Source organism: Cherax quadricarinatus, chromosome 45 (genome assembly GCF_038502225.1).
Source record: "Cherax quadricarinatus isolate ZL_2023a chromosome 45, ASM3850222v1, whole genome shotgun sequence".
Classification (NCBI taxonomy): Eukaryota; Metazoa; Arthropoda; class Malacostraca; order Decapoda; family Parastacidae; genus Cherax; species Cherax quadricarinatus.
This window is the reverse complement of record NC_091336.1, coordinates 1,261,398-1,279,855: the sequence shown is the minus strand read 5'-3', so window position 1 is coordinate 1,279,855 and position 18,458 is coordinate 1,261,398. Positions and strand designations below refer to the sequence as shown.

At 42.7% G+C, this 18,458-nt stretch overlaps 1 protein-coding gene across 1 annotated transcript in view; it reads right to left on the bottom strand.

Annotated features, from left to right (window-relative positions):
- The window catches only part of r (carbamoyl-phosphate synthetase 2, aspartate transcarbamylase, and dihydroorotase rudimentary), a 1,183,622-nt gene that overhangs the window by 861,735 nt on the left and 303,429 nt on the right, over positions 1-18,458 (bottom strand). The window contains exon 2 of the mRNA XM_070094236.1: positions 17,938-18,083. Coding sequence (XP_069950337.1) covers positions 17,938-18,070 — 133 coding nt within the window. The 5' untranslated portion in view covers positions 18,071-18,083. The remainder of the gene's footprint in view (positions 1-17,937; positions 18,084-18,458) is intronic.

The following is an 18,458-nucleotide window of genomic DNA, read 5'->3' as shown; positions in this document are numbered from 1 at the left end:
GTCGTTACCGTCAAATTATTGCCCAATAAGCCTAACCTCAATTGTAGGCAAGTTACTGAAGTCAATTATAGCTGATGATATAAGAAGCCATCTCGATAGGCATAATTTGATTAATGATACTCAACATGGTTTCACCAGGGGCCGTTCCTGCCTAACTAATTTATTAACCTTCTTCAGCATAGCTTTTGAGGCCGTTGATCAGGATAAAGATTTTAGTAAAGCTTTTGATCGAGTACCACATCAGAGACTGTTGAAGAAAGTGGCTGCTGCCACTTTCTTCAACAGTTCCAGACTATGGAACTGAACTTCTCCAGGCTGAGGGGCTGACAATCTCAAATCTACGACTTCAAGGGTGATGGATTGATTACATCGTCTTCACATCTCTACTGTTCCTGCCTATTTTCTGTACTCGACTGAAGAATTCTACTGTGTAGGCGAAATGTTTCGGAGAAAAGTTACTTAACTGTTGCCTATATGTCTTACCTACCAAAGTGGCTGCCCATGGCACAGGGGGAAAAATGCTGTCATGGATCGAGTCATGGCTCACTAATAGGAAGCAGTGTGCATAAATGGGGTTTAATCTGAGTGGGGATCTGTAACAAGCGGCATTCTGCAGGGATCAGTTTCAGGCCCACTGTTGTTTATATATATATATAAATGACCTTGACAAGGGAATTACTAATGACATAAGCAAATTTGCTGATGACACGAATATAGGTAGGATAATCGATTCAGACGTTGATGTCTCAACTTCAGGAGGATTTAGACAAACTCAGTTCGTGGTCAGAAAAGTGGCAGATGCAGTTCAGTGTAGATAAATGTAAAGTTCTAAAGCTCTGAAATGTCCATAACCCTAGCACCTACCAGCTTAATAATGTTGAACTTAGCTGTATAGAATGCGAAAAGAACTTGGGGGTTATGGCAAGCAGCAACCTTAAACCAAGAAAGCAGTGATAAATTAGACACACGTGCAACTCTTGGGTATCTTTATTGAGGAAACGTTTCGCCACACAGAACATAAGAACATAATGAGGAAGTGGTATGGTGATACCGACAAGATGTGGAAAAAGGCACTTATGTACAGTTCAGGACATTTATTAAAGGAAACGTTTCACCATGAGTGACTTCTTCAGTCCTAATACAGAGAAAACTAAGAAAACGCGTATATATATGCTGACATGTTACAGCAGTTTCCAGAATTGGTAATATCCTGTTGATTAACAATTTTGAGATACTGTAACTACCGGATTTTTCACTGTCAGTAACACTATAAAGAAAAATCAGGTAGTTACAGTATCTCAACATTGCTAATCAAGAAACTGCTGTAACATGATGTCAACAGGTCCCTCTGTAGCCATCTGTCTCACAACCTTAGTTCCACTACTACTACTACTACTACCACCACCTCTACCCACGCGACACTTCACCTGACTCCTGCCACTATATATACGCGTTTTCTTAGTTTTCTCTGTATTAGGACTGAAGAAGTCACTCGTGGTGAAACGTTTCCTTTAATAAATGTCCTGAAGTGTACATAAGTGTCCTTTTCTAAATAAGAACATAAAAAGGAGGAACACTGCAGCAAGCCTGTTGGCCTATACTTGGCAGGGCCTTTACAATCCATCCCACTAACAAAATATTTGAATATCAAAATGGTATACAATACCGACAGGTTCGTAGGTAAGACATAGGCAACATTTAGGCAGCTTTATTCCAAAACGTTTCGCCTACACAGTAGGCTTCTTCAGTCTAGTACAGAAAGTAGGCAGGAGCAGTAGAGATGTGAAGATGATGTAATCAGTCCATCACCCTTGATGTCGTAGATTTGAGGGTGTCAGTCGTTCAGCCTGGAGAATTTCTGTTCCAAAGTCTGGAACTAACTGAAGATCAAGCGACAGTGTTGAGACTTCAATACTGTCGGAAGGAGAGGTGCAGAGTAGTCGTGAGAATGAAGCCACTGAGAGGTCATGTCCCTCTCAGACCAAATAGGACGATTAGTGTACTCTCCTTGGATTGAACCAAGATGCCCTCCATCGAGCAGCTTTACCATCAGCTTAAGGAAGAATTGAGGGTAGCAAAGATGGAGATACGGCGATTAACTGAGGAAAACAAGAGGATTCGTAGCAGTCCTCCTGTTCTGAGTCCTCAGGTCAAGAAGGGAAACTGGACAGTGGCTGGGCAGTATGGAACGAAGTTGACGATCAAGAAGACGGATGGAAAGGTAGAAACGATGAAGAGACTGTTGTGGAAACATCTTATGCATTCTCTGTGCTACCCGACAAATGTCAGTCGCCTGCTGGAAACGTCACGACAAACTACACCAAGGAAGGTAAGAATATTGTTGTTGGGGATAGCCAGGTTAGGTACATGGATAGGGCATTCTGCTTGAAGGACAGGAGTAGGAGACAGAGGGTTTGCTTTCCTGGGGCTGGAATGGAGGATATTGTTAGCCGGCTTGACATCATGAACGGTAATGGGATCAATCCTATTATCTGCCTCAGTGCTGGAGGCAATGATGTAGGCAAGCGTAGAAGTGAGGATTTAGTTAGAAGGTTCAGGACAGCAATAGACATAATTAGGAAGAAGGGGGGGGCACTCTGTTGTATGTGGCATTTTGCCAAGAAGGGGTGATGGAAATGAATGGTTGTCCAGAGCAATTGGTATTAATTGTTGGCTGGATAATAATAATAATATCTTTATTTACTACAAGTACATGTACATGGTATACAGGCCTAGCTGACAACAATGACATACTACTACATAGAAAGCCCCTTGTTATGCTCCGCATGTCGGGCAAATTAGGTCAGTGTCCCAGGATGCGACCCACGCCAGTCGACTAACACCCAGGTACCCATTTTACTGATGGGGAACAAAGACAACAGGTGGAAAGAAACACGTCCAATGTTTCTACTCTGGCTGGGAATCGAACCCAGGCCCTCGCCGTGTGAAGCAAGAGCGTTAACCACCAGGCCACCAGAACCCCAGGATAATGCAGTACCATTCATTGATAACTGGGACAACTTCTATGGCCGAAATGACATTTATGCCAGGGATGGGGTTCACTTATCCAGGGCAGGTGTGGGTTTTCTTGCTAGCTCAGTTGAGGGGGTTGTTAGGACTTTAAACTAGGATTAGTTAGAGGTGTGGGTTTAGAAATGATTAATAATGAGTATGGATATATTGACTTATGCTCTGATATTAAGAATCAGAATAGTAACTGCCATGGAGTAACTCTGGGTAATGATAATTTCAGAAATTGTGTAAAAACAAAGATGAATAGGAAAAATGTGCAGAAGAAAAAGCATATGACGGTATTTTATGCTAACAGTCGAAGTGCAAGAAATAAGATTAATGAACTACATTTGGTACCATGTGCTGGGAACTTTGATGTCATTGCATTAACTGTAACGTGGTATGATTTAAAGAGTCAGGATATGATTGCCGAGTGTAATATTCAAGGGTTTAAGCTCTTCCATGAGGATAGATGTAATGAGAAGGGGGGGGGGGAGGAGTTTCATTATATGTTCGAGAAAATATTAACTGTTGCATAAAAGCAGGTATAAAAGCAGATGGAACAGTAACAATCTGTTTGGGTAGAGTTAGTAGAAGGTCAAGAAAAACTAATTCTAGATGTAATATACCGACCTCCAGGCTTGGATCACGATAGAGGGAGACTTCTTTGGGACGAAATTGTTAGGGCTTCTAGACAATAACAGTGATAGTAGGAGATTTTAAATTCAGTCAAATTGGCTGGAATTCTTTGACCGGTAATCTAGAGTCCAGTGACTTTATGGAAACAGTTCAGGACTGTTTTCTGAAGCAGTGTGTAACAGAGCCTACCAGGGGTAAAAATTTGCTAGACCTAGTCTTGCCAAATAAGGAAACACTCTTAAATAATCTGGAGATCACTGAAGAGCAGGGCGCAAGTGATCACAAATCCATCACTTTTAGCATTAATTGGGAATACAAGAATAATGATAATATGGAAAAAATCCCTGATTTTCGTTCTGCCGATTATAATGGACTTAGGGAACACCTGTCTAATCTCGAATGGGGTTATCTAGCTAATGATTTTATTGACGATGATCATACTTATGGTTATGAAGGGATCTGCATTTATGATTTTTTCTTAATAATGTACACCGTGCCCAGAGTATATACATTCCCCAGAGAGAAATTAGGTCTAATAATAACAATCCCAAATGGATTAACAGGAGGCTAAAGCATCTATTAGGGGAGAAAAGGGGAATTTATAGGCACATCAGAAGAGGAGAGGTTAACCTTACTGACCAATATGTCCAGCTTAAAAGAGAAGTAAAAAAGGGGATTAGAAAGGCTAAACGTGACTATGAAATTAGAGTTGCTAATGAATCAAAGACTAATCCAAAGGGGTTCTTTCAAGTGCATAGGACGAAGGTGAAGGAAAAAGTAGGACTTCTGAAAATAGGGAATAGACAGCCGACGGATAACGAACTGGAAATGTGTTCCTTATTTAATGACTATTTTTTGTCAGTTTTTACACAGGAAGATGTAAATAAGATTCCAGTAATTAACATTAAGTTCTTGATAAATTTAAATTACCTAATATTACTGTCACGAGAGACATGGTTATTAAACAGATAGACAAACTGAAGCAAAATAAGTCCCCGGGACCCGATGAGTTTTCCAGGGTACTTAAGGAATGCAAGATGGAGCTTAGTCAGCCATTAATGAGTGTGTTTAATGCGTCCATCCTTACCGGTGTTGTGCCAGAGTTGTGGAAGATGGCTAATGTGGTTCCTATATTCAAATCAGGGGATAAGTCCACTCCTTCAAATTACCATCCAATAAGCCTGACATCTATAGTGGGCAAGTTATTAGAATCAATTAGAGCTGACATTATCATTAGTCACCTTGAAGAGTGTAACTTGATAAATGAATCTCAGCATGGATTCACGAGAGGCCGTTCCTGCCTGACAAATTTACTGATGTTCTTCAATAGAACATTTGTTGCAGCTGACAGTGATAAAGAATATGATATTGTTTATTTGTATTTAAGTAAAGCCTTCGATAGAGTACCTCACAAGAGACTCTTAAGAAAAGTGGCAGCTCATGGTATAGGAGGTAAAGTTCTAGCATGGATAGAGGCATGGCTTACCAATAGAAAGCAGAGAGTTACCATTAATGGGGTGAAATCTGAATGGGGATTAGTCACTAGTGGCATTCCACAAGAATCAGTTTTAGGCCCTCTCTTGTTCATAATTTACATTAATGACCTTGATCAAGGGATTACGAGTGACACGAGTAAATTTGCTGATACAAAGATAGGCCGTATGATTCATTCTGAGGAGGATAGCAATGAACTCCAGGAGGATTTGGACAAATTAATGTCTTGGTCTGGAAAATGGCAGATGAAGTTCAATGTGGATAAGTGTAAGGTACTTGTCCTTGGAAATGAAAATAACCCTCGAAGCTATAAACTAGGTGAAGTAGTGCTTTATCATACAGAATGTGAAAAGGACTTGGGAGTCATGGTAAGCAGAAATCTAAAGCCAAGACAGCAGTGCCTTAGTGTGCACAACAAGGCTAACAGATTACTAGGATTTATCTCAAGAAGTGTAAGTAACAGAAGTCCAAAAGTTATTTTACAGCTCTATACATCACTAGTGAGGCCTCATTTAGATTATGCTGCTCGGTTTTGGTCCCCTTACTTCAGGATGGATATAGACTCATTAGAGAACATACAGAGAAGAATGACCAAAATGATTTACTGTGTAAGGAATCTTCCATATGAAGATAGACAAAGCCTTAAATCTCCACTCTGGAGAGACGAAGAATGAGGGGAGATATTGAAGTGTATAAGTGGATGACGGGCATAAACAAAGGAGATATTAATAAAGTACTGAGGGTGTCGAACCAGGTAAGAACCAGAAATAATGGATTTAAGTTAGATAAATTTAGATTTAGAAAGAACATCAGTCCATCACCCTTTAAGTCATAGATTTGAGGTTGTCAGTCCCTCAGCCTGGAGAATTTCTGTTCCAAAGTCTGGAACTAACAAGGTCAAGCGACAGTGTTGAGACTTAAATACTGTCGGAAGGAGAGGTGCATAGTAGTAGTGAGAATGTAGCCACTGAGATGTCACTACTACTACTCTGCACCTCTCCTTCCGACAGTATTTAAGTCTCAACACTGTCGCTTGACCTTATTAGTTCCAGACTTTGGAACAGAAATTCTCCAGGCTGAGGGACTGAACCTCAAATCTACGACTTCAAGGGTGATGGACTGATTACATCGTCTTCACTGATCCTGCCTACTTCCTGTACTCGACTGAAGAAGCCTACTGTGTAGGCGAAACGTTTCGGAATAAAGTTGCTTAAATGTTGCCTATGTGTCTTACCTACCAACCTGTCGCTATTGCATACCATTTTGATATCCATCTAGGTAGACTGTTCCACTCATCAACTACCCTATTTCCAAACCAATACTTTGCTATATCCTTTCTAAATCTAAATTTGCCTAATTTGAACCCATTACTGCGGGTTCTCTATTGGAGAGATATCCTCGAGACCTTATCTATATCACCTTCATTAATACCAATCTTCCACTTATACACTTTGATCATGTCTCCCCTCATTCTTCGTCTAACAAGTGAATCTAATTTAAGGGTCTTCAATCTTTCTTCATAAGGAAGATTTCCAATTCTATGTATTGATTTAGTCATTCTACACTGAACGTTTTCTAATGAATTTATGTCCATTCTGTAATATGGTGCTCATTGTGGCATTCCCAGTAGAACACACACATTCATCAGGTAGCACCAAAAATGGGTTGGAAGTTTCCACAGTAGTCTTCTGGTTTCTCATTGTTTCTGCCTTTCCAGCAGTCTTCTTGATCCTCAGCTTGGTTCCATGTTGCCTGGCCACTGACCAAGTTTCCCTCTTAACCTTGGGACTCAACAGGAGTACTACAAATCCTCTTATTTTTTTTTATTATCACACTGGCCGATTCCCACCAAGGCAGGGTGGCCCGAAAAAGAAAAACTTTCACCATCATTCACTCCATCACTGTCTTGCCAGAAGGGTGCTTTACACTACAGTTTTTAAACTGCAACATTAACACCCCTCCTTCAGAGTGCAGGCACTGTACTTCCCATCTCCAGGACTCAAGTCCGGCCTGCCGGTTTCCCTGAACCCCTTCATAAATGTTACTTTCCTCACACTCCAACAGCACGTCAAGTATTAAAAACCATTTGTCTCCATTCACTCCTATCAAACACGCTCACGCATACCTGCTGGAAGTCCAAGCCCCTGGCACACAAAACAACCTTTACCCCTTCTCTCCAACCTTTCCTAGGCCGACCCCTACCCCGCCTTCCTTCCACTACAGACTGATACACTCTTGAAGTCATTCTGTTTCGCTCCATTCTCTCTACATGTCCGAACCACCTCAACAACCCTTCCTCAGCCCTCTGGACAACAGTTTTGGTAATCCCGCACCTCCTCCTAACTTCCAAACTACGAATTCTCTGCATTATATTCACACCACACATTGCCCTCAGACATGACATCTCCACTGCCTCCAGCCTTCTCCTCGCTGCAACATTCATCACCCATGCTTCACACCCATATAAGAGCGTTGGTAAAACTATACTCTCATACATTCCCCTCTTTGCCTCCAAGGACAAAGTTCTTTGTCTCCACAGACTCCTAAGTGCACCACTCACTCTTTTTCCCTCATCAATTCTATGATTCACCTCATCTTTCATATACCCATCCGCTGACACGTCCACTCCCAAATATCTGAATACATTCACCTCCTCCATACTCTCTCCCTCCAATCTGATATTCAATCTTTCATCACCTAATCTTTTTGTTATCCTCATAACCTTACTCTTTCCTGTATTCACCTTTAATTTTCTTCTTTTGCACACCCTACCAAATTCATCCACCAATCTCTGCAACTCCTCTTCAGAATCTCCCAAGAGCACAGTGTCATCAGCAAAGAGCAGCTGTGACAACTCCCACTTTGTGTGTGATTCTTTATCTTTTAACTCCACGCCTCTTGTCAAGACCCTCGCATTTACTTCTCTTACAACCCCATCTATAAATATATTAAACAACCACGGTGACATCACACATCCTTGTCTAAGGCCTACTTTTACTGGGAAATAATTTCCCTCTTTCCTACATACTCTAACTTGAGCCTCACTATCCTCGTAAAAACTCTTCACTGCTTTCAGTAACCTACCTCCTACACCATACACTTGCAACATCTGCCACATTGCCCCCCTATCCACCCTGTCATACGCCTTTTCCAAATCCATAAATGCCACAAAGACCTCTTTAACCTTATCTAAATACAGTTCACTTATATGTTTCACTGTAAACACCTGGTCCACACACCCCCTACCTTTCCTAAAGCCTCCTTGTTCATCTGCTATCCTATTCTCCGTCTTACTCTTAATTCTTCAATAATAACTACCATACACTTTACCAGGTATACTCAGCAGACTTATCCCCCTATAATTTTTGCACTCTCTTTTATCCCCTTTGCCTTTATACAAAGGAACTATGCATGCTCTCTGCCAATCCCTAGGTACCTTACCCTCTTCCATACATTTATTAAATAATTGCACCAACCACTCCAAAACTATATCCCCACCTGCTTTTAACATTTCTATCTTTATCCCATCAATCCCGGCTGCCTTACCCCCTTTCATTTTACCTACTGCCTCACGAACTTCCCCCACACTCACAACTGGCTCTTCCTCACTCCTACAAGATGTTATTCCTCCTTATCCTATACACGAAATCACAGCTTCCCTATCTTCATCAACATTTAATAATTCCTCAAAATATTCCCTCCATCTTCCCAATACCTCTAACTCTCCATTTAATAACTCTCCTCTCCTATTTTTAACTGACAATTCCATTTGTTCTCTAGGCTTTCTTAACTTGTTAATCTCACTCCAAAACTTTTTCTTATTTTCAACAAAATTTGTTGATAACATCTCACCCACTCTCTCATTTGCTCTCTTTTTACATTGTTTCACCACTCTCTTAACCTCTCTCTTTTTCTCCATATACTCTTCCCTCCTTGCATCACTTCTACTTTGTAAAAACTTCTCATATGCTAACTTTTTCTCCCTTACTACTCTCTCTACATCATCATTCCACCAATCGCTCCTCTTCCCTCCCGCACCCACTTTCCTGTAACCACAAACTTCTGCTGAACACTAACACTACATTTTTAAACCTACCCCATACCTCTTCGACCCCATTGCCTATGCTCTCATTAGCCCATCTATCCTCCAATAGCTGTTTATAACTTACCCTGCCTCCTCTTTTAGTTTATAAACCTTCACCTCTCTCTTCCCTGATGCTTCTATTCTCCTTGTATCCCATCTACCTTTTACTCTCAGTGTAGCTACAACTAGAAAGTGATCTGATATATCTGTGGCCCCTCTATAAACATGTACATCCTGAAGTCTACTCAACAGTCTTATCTACCAATACATAATCCAACAAACTACTGTCATTTCGCCCTACATCATATCTTGTATACTTATTTATCCTCTTTTTCTTAAAATATGTATTACCTATAACTAAACCCCTTTCTATACAAAGTTCAATCAAAGGGCTCCCATTATCATTTACACCTGGCACCCCAAACTTACCTACCACACCCTCTCTAAAAGTTTCTCCTACTTTAGCATTCAGGTCCCCTACCACAATTACTCTCTCACTTGGTTCAAAGGCTCCTATACATTCACTTAACATCTCCCAAAATCTCTCTCTCTCCTCTGCATTCCTCTCTTCTCCAGGTGCATACACGCTTATTATGACCCACTTCTCGCATCCAACCTTTACTTTAATCCACATAATTCTTGAATTTACACATTCATATTCTCTTTTCTCCTTCCATAACTGATCATTTAACATTACTGCTACCCCTTCCTTTGCTCTAACTCTCTTAGATACTCCAGATTTAATCCCATTTATTTCCCTCTTGTTCTCCTCCGTTAATCGCCATATCTCCAGCTTAGCAACCCTAAGCTCTTCTTTCAGCTGCTGGTAAAGTTGCTCAAGAGGGCATCCTGGTTCAGATTCATAGAAAGCACACAGATCTCCACAGAGCTAAGTACACGTCACCACTCCACTTTCTTTAACAGACTCTGGTGTGGTACTCTCTCAAAAGCCTTACACTAACATTAAATAAATAATATCGAATTCTTTATCGTTAATAAACTAATTAAGCAGGAACGGCCCCTCGAATTCATGCTGCATATCATTAATCAAATTATGCTTATCCAGATAGCTTCTTATAATATCAGCTATAATTGACTAGTAATTTGCTTACAGTTGAGGTCAGGCTTGAAATTAAGACATGTGCAACATCTGGGTATCTTTATTGTAGACGTTTCGCCATCCAGTGGCTTTATCAATACAAATTCAAGGACATAATTGGAGACAGTAGAACTATATACAGAGGATGAGGTAATCAATCCCTCAGCCTTGGAGTTGGTGCATAGGGCACCGAAGTCGTGGAAGTTCTGGAGCATAGGGGAGGGGCATGACGCTTATATAGTAATATCAGGTGGAAAAGGAACGTGTAGGAGATGAGGGCATAATCACTGGTAGGCGGGATTTCCCAGTGGAAGTAGGTCCTACCCAAAGGGTAGGTATTTTATACCTTTCTTGCACAACTTGTCAGACACTGCAACATCATGGAATTTTGGTTCAGAGGACATCTACAAGACCTTTTTCACGGCTACTGCAATTAACCCATCCCTTCGGGTAGGACCTAATTCCACTGGGGAATCCCGCCTACCAGTGACTATACCCTCGTCTGCCACAAGTCCCTATCCACTGACACCTATATAACCACCAGTCTCCTTGCCTTTGCTCCAGACTCTCCACCACCACGATGCTGTGAACACTAACTCCAAGGCTGAGGGATTGATTACCTCATCTTTTGTATATAGCTCTACTGTCTTCTAATACGTCCTAGAATCTATTGATAAAGCCACTGGATGGCAAAATATCTGCAATAAAGATATCCACATGTGTCTTAACTTTCAGTAGAACTATGAGGTAATCAGTCCCTCAGTCCTACAACCTCTCCCTCCTCCCTCTCTCCCACCCCCCTCTTCCTACATCCACCAGCTCTCCTCCTCCTCCCCTACCCCTCTTCCCTACATCTACCCCTCCCACCAATATCCCTCCTCCCCTACCCCTCTTCCCTACTTCTACCCCTCCCACCAATACCCCTCCTCCCCTACCCCTCTTCCCTACATCTACCCCTCCCACCAATACCCCTCCTCCCCTACCCCTCTTCCCTACATCTACCCCTCCCACCAATACCCCTCCTCCCCTACCCCTCTTAACTACATCAACTATTCCCCCCACCTCTTTACCCATTTCTTCATCCCTTACCAAAGCTTCCACTTCCTCTGCTTCTACCATCACCCACCCCTCCTCCACAACATCAAAGACTTCATCCAGGTCCGACACCACCTCCATTAACTGGTGGAGCAACATTAACTGGTGCAGCAACATTAACCGGTGGAGCAACATTAACCGGTGGAGCAACATTAACCGGTGGAGCAACATTAGCCGGTGGAGCAACATTAGCCGGTGGAGCAACATTAGCCGGTGGAGCAACATTAGCCGGTGGAGCAACATTAGCCGGTGGAGCAACATTAGCCGGTGGAGCAACATTAGCCGGTGGAGCAACATTAGCCGGTGGAGCAACATTAGCCGGTGGAGCAACATTAGCCGGTGGAGCAACATTAGCCGGTGGAGCAACATTAGCCGGTGGAGCAACATTAGCCGGTGGAGCAACATTAGCCGGTGGAGCAACATTAGCCGGTGGAGCAACATTAGCCGGTGGAGCAACATTAGCCGGTGGAGCAACATTAGCCGGTGGAGCAACATTAGCCGGTGGAGCAACATTAACTGGTGGAGCAACATTAACTGGTGGAGCAACATTAACTGGTGGAGCAACATTAACTGGTGGAGCAACATTAACTGGTGGAGCAACGAAATTCCAAACGAAATTCACTCAATCCTAAACCTGCCCCAACTTCTGATATACAGACCAAAGAACATAAAAAACAGATCCATCTCTTCCTCCCCCTCCAGGAAATGGGTCTGTAACACCTACAAACACATACCCACGATGGCACGACTATCACAGGCTTTAATCTTAACTCCTCCCCCGACCCTAACTTTGCTATGACGAAATCATTAAATCATGTTTAAGGTGATTCAGTTCAATGTATGTTCTTACTTTACAATAAGACACCTACTGGCCGAGCTCCTTGAAGCAGAGGCCAGATATTGTTTTGCTAAACAGTACCTGCCTCAAAGCCCCTCAACGTATCCGCCATTATGGTTATGCTGCACTACAGTCCCCCTATGATCCCCACGATGGGGTTGCCATCCTCGTCAAATCCAACATAAAACATGAATTTCTCCCAATCCCTTTTATTCACCAACACTGTCTTGCAGTCAGAATACACACCCACCTTGGCCCCTTCATCTTTTTCACCACCTATGCTCGCCCAAACACTATTCTCAACATACACGACCTTTCCTTAGTCTTCAATTACACTAACATACCTACTAGCTGACATGAATGCCAAACACACCGCCTTTCATCACACCAGTAAGAACCAAATTGGTCACCAATTACTCAACTTCACAAACCATAAACACCTAATTCACCTCGGCCCAGACTTCAACACCTTCTACAACCACACGGGCCAAGGCAAACACGACATCATTCTGGCAAACCGAGCCAGCTCTCTCTACACATCTCACCTGGCCCTATTACAGGCTCTGATCACATCCCAATCATCTTACACATCTCCTCCAACCCTATCCTCATCCTGGCCACACCTTCCTTCTCCTACAAAAGCACTGACTGGGATGCCTTCAAACAACAAAGAGATAATACTAACCTCACCTATGATAAACCCATCTCTGACACTGACACTCGACATGGTATAATCCAGGACACCATTACACAAGCAACACCGCAATACCAAAGAAAACCCATACCACTTGTTATTCCTTCAAACCCTCAATCAGAATAAAACTAATTATCTCCTACCACAACCGCTTCCTCTACAACACACAGATTTAATCAAGTCCGATTAGATCTCGCTTACCTCAAACAACATTCTACACAGTCTAGATCAAGACCACAACAATCACCAGTCACAGCTCATACTACAAGTGGACAAACAGCATATCAAAAACACCAAAGCCTTCTGGAACTTTATCGAAAAAAATCAGAGGCACCACTCCCACCAACAAATTCAAACATCACCCATAACACACACATCTCAGACCCGCAGGCTACTACTAGCATCTGCAAAACACATCTGGGAGAACATCTTCCCCCCACACCCACCCCACCCTTATGCTATCCAACACATTCAGAACATAGAACACTACACAAGCAACACCAGACAGCCACATCCATCTGGACTCTTACCTCCTCCCAAGAACTCGACACTTTCACCAACACAGACATTAAAACTCTCCTCAGACACCTTCCTCCCAAGACTCCTGGTGCCTCTGGCCTAAACCATATTATCCTAAAACACCTTCTTGACTATCATTACTGCCTACACAAACCTCCTCAATGCCTCCCTTGCCTCTGGATACTTCCCTTCCCTCTTCAAAGCTGCTACTGCTATCCTCCTTCCTAAACCCAATAAAGACCACTGTAACCCTAGAAACTAGCACCCTATTAGCCTCATCAAAACTTTAGGGAAACTCTTTGAAAAACTAATCAACCACCGCCTTTGCAGATACCTGGAACACAACTCTATACTTTCTGATAGCCAATTTGGCTTCAGAACTCTCAGATCTACACAGGATGCCATTAGCATCATTCTCAACTACATACACATAAACACAAAACAAAGAAACAGGACAGCCCTGGTCACAAAAGAAGTGGAAAAAAACTTTTGACACCGGCATGAAGGGCTCAAACACAAACTCCGCACTAACTTTAACCTGCCTCTCACTAATCGTAAACTCCTCTGCAACTTCCTAGACAGCCGCACCAGGAGAATCAAATTCCAAGGCTGTTACTCTGACTACTTCACACTAAATGCTGGACTACCCCAGGGATCTGTCCTCTCCCCTACCCTCTACATTTTATACACTAATGACATTCCAACACCTGTATACCACAACTCCATCACACTAGCCTGTGAGGATGACATTACACAACTCATCACTCACGCCAATGAAGATACACTCACACACAAAACTCAGAATGAAGTCGACAGGAAAACCTTCTGGGAACAAATGGAGGATCAAATCCAATGCAGCCAAATCCAGCATTACATATTTTAACTATAGGAAATGTGATCCTCCATTACCTGTCGAGCTCAGACCAGCTGACACCCGCACCTACATCCCCATCACACAATCTGTCACTGTCCTTGGTGTTAATCTTTACTACCTTCTTCGCTTACAGGGACACATTCACTCAAAGCATTCAATAGCTAGTAAGGCCCTTGCGGGCTTCTGCAAGCGGCAACATGCCTCCCAACGCACCAAATTACACCTCTACAAATCCCTAATACGTCCTTTGATAACTTATTCTCTTCTACCTCTTTCTCTTGCAGCTAAAACAAACTTCAATTGCAGCGTAGTGTAAGCTAAGCCAAGGACCAATTTACACTCCTCTCTAGCCCTAATCTTCGCCTGTCCCGTCCTCCCCGCTCACCCCACCGGAGTCCCAACAGAAGAGCCTGCTATGTCTGTTCTCAATGTCTGTCCCACGATTGCCTTAGGTGCTGGGTTAAGCTCTGGCTCTATTTCTACGACTAAGAACACTCCTCTCCAGCGCTATACTTCCTCTGTCCCGTCTTCCCTGCTCATTCCATTGGGATCTTGCCCGAACTTGCTTGCTCATTCATTCATGTACTGTTTGTAACAGCTTGACAGAGCTCCTGGAGAGCGAAACGTTGCCACAATAAAATGTCACATTAGTTGCACTTGTGTCCTTTTACTTTATATATTGTCGGTAATTCTATCAACATATATACACAAGTGTTCTCTAAGCCCACTGTAATCTAAGCAAAAATCTGGGACAGTTACTGCGTTATCCCTACTATCATACTTCTGTCAATGTTAAAGGTAACCGAGATGTGGTGGCTTGATCAGTCTTATCCGAAGAACAACAGTGTAAGAAGAGGATGGAGATGAATGGTATAAAATATACCGATACTTCATTATCCTACATAACTACATACAGTAGAGATGTAAAGACAATATAATTAACGTCTTTACACCTCCACTGCTGTAGGTGAAATATTTCAGAATCAAGATACCTAACTGTTGCACATATTTTAACTAGACTTACTATATATATAACCCGAATAAGTTTATTTAGATACAATTACTTGGAGGAATAAGTTAGTTATCTTACAAAATAACATGTGTAATTTGAAATATTAGACACATGCAACATGTGGGTATGTGATGAATGGTTTGAAAAACCGACAAGTTGAAGATTGAGACACTTATGCAACATATGGGAATCTTTATTCGGGAAACGTTTCGCCACACAGTGGCTTCATCAGTCCGATACAAAGTAGAAAGGCGTAAGGAGAGGAGTTTGAAGTAATCAGTCCCTCAGCCTGGAGTCGATGTGTTCAGTCCATCAATCTTGTAGAATGTACAGCATAGGACCGTAGATGTGGCTTATATACTGTAGTGAGGTGAGGCGAAGCAGGAGGTGAGGCCATAGTGGTACCATCCACTAGTCGAAGTAAGTCTTCGTCCAAAGGTTGGACAAGTGTTGAAGAATTCTTTGTAACAAGATCCCATGATGCTGCAGTGTCTGACACTGCAGCATCATGGGATCTTGTTACAAAGAATTCAACACTTGTCCAAACTTTGGACGAAGACTTACTTCGACTAGTGGATGGTACCACTATGGCCTCACCTCCTCCTGCTTCGCCTCACCTCACTACAGTATATAAGCCACGTCTACAGTCCTATGCTGTACATTCTACAAGATTGATGGACTGAACACATCGACTCCAGGCTGAGGGACTGATTACCTCAAACTCCTCCTCTCCTTACGCCTTTCTACTTTGTATCGGACTGATGAAGCCACTGTGTGGCGAAACGTTTCCCGAATAAAGATTCCCATATGTTGCATAAGTGTCTCAATCTTCAACATGTGGGTATCTATATTTGTAGACGTTTCGCCATCCAGTGGCTTTATCAAATAAATATCTATTTCTATAAGTACATGTACAAGGTATACAGTCCTAGTTGACATCACTGACATACTACCGTATAGAAAGTCGCTTGTTATGCAGAGCATTTCGGGTAAATTAGGTCAGTTTTGTCCCCAGGATGCGACCCACACCAGTCGACTAACACCTATGGACATCAGGTGTCTCATGGAAACAACGTCCTAATGTTTTCCAACAGTGGAAATAAATGGTATAAAATACCGACACAACGGAAATATAAATACTCAAGCAGTATAATGTGATCCTTTATTCAAGCTTATTGGCAACGTTTCGCCCACACAGTGGACTTTATCAAGTTACAAACAGATCTGTTTGTAAACCATACCCCCGGCCGGGATTGAACCCGCAGTCAGAGAGTCAAAACTCCAGCCCGTCGCGTTAGCCACTAGACCAGGTAGCCACAATAAGATTCGTCCAACTAGGTATATTTCTACACCATAGGAAAGTTAGCACAGGCACCACTGTGACCATAAATGCAAGTTTTTACAGACGAATCTCCAGCTAGCGTGGCTAACGCGACGGGCTGGAGTTTTGAGACTATGACCGCGGGTTCAATCCCGGCCGGGGGTATGGTTTGTTTGCAATCGTGTCATTACGATTTCTTGAGTCAGATCTGTTTGTAACTTGATAAAGCCCACTGTGTGGGCGAAACGTTGTCCATAATGGATCACATTATACTGCTTAAGTATTTATATTTCCGTTTTCCAGCCGTACTAGGGATTCGATCCCCGGACCTCAGTGTGTGAGCGCTGTCGAGCTACATAATGGGAAGACTATAGAAACGTCTACATATAAAGATACCCAGATGGTGCAAATATGTTTAATTTTCAATCGTGATGGCATTGTCTATCAGTCAACAAGAGTAACTACCAGGCACCTGGTCAGGTAGGCAACGCTCTCGCCTCACACACTGAACATCCGGGGTTCGATCCCCGGCAAGGGCAAAATCACTGGAGTGTTTCCTTACACCTGTTGTCCCGTTCACCTAGCAAACAAGTAGGTACCTGGATGTTAGGTGATTGGTGTGGGTGGCATCCTGGGGAACAAGATTGATGACCCCAATGGAATTAACAGACCTCGATGACGCACTGCCTCTCTTGGGTTATCCTGGGTGGCTAACCCTCCGGGGTTAAAAATCCCAACAAAATCTTATCTTAACCCAGATATTTCTGGGAGTGATACCACATCAGCTCACTTTAATCAACTTATTAATAAAACAACACAATACCACAAACACTGAGACACACATGCAACATCTGGGTGGTATAAACTTTGGTAATAAATACCGACAAGTTGGTTTAGAAAGACACGTAAGCAAACACTATGACATATGTCAGTGTTTGCTTACGTGTCTTTCTCAACCAACATCTGGGTATGTTTATTGTAGACGTTTCGTCATCCAGTGACTATCAATACAGATTCTAGGAGATCACTTGAGGACAGTAGAACATTCTTGTACAACAATACCGTCACTAGAACAACGAAACTTATGACGACGTTTCGCTCCAACTTGTGTCTCGTTAATGGTGCAAGTTGGACCGAAACGTCGTCTTAAGTTTCATTCTTCTATGTGTAGTGGAGATAAATATTACACAACAAGACAGGAGTTACTTGTGTTTAGTTAAGATGTTACTGACAAGTGTGATAATGAGAGTACTTACCCACTTCCCCAGAGAAAGATACTGAAGCCCCGAAGACATGACCTTCCAGACTGGTGCCATCCTCCAGGACCAGCCTGGCCACCTCCGTCAGACTGGTGCCATCCTCCAGGACCAGCGTGGCCGCCTCCGTCATCCTCACACAACACCTGAACAACACAATAAATCACTCACAATGGTCACTGTAGTAGTGTGTTAATATATATAACCCTTGTCTAACTTTCAAGACCAGGGTGGGAGGAGAGTGTGGGTGTGATGGAGGTAACGTGGGTGTGATGGGGGTAGCGTGGGTATGATAGAGGTAGCGTGGTAGATGTCGAGAGTAGCACAAGAGGAGGCAGACTGAGTGTGGTATGTTAGGTAGGTTCACTCTGCCCTGGGCACCACCCTAACTTAACCACGTGATCAGGGCGCCGGACACGGTAACCACCATTAGTAACCTCACAGTAATTAATTATTCGTCTCTATCTTAGACGCTACCAACACTATTCTAACATAATACAATGTATGATTTCATTCACACA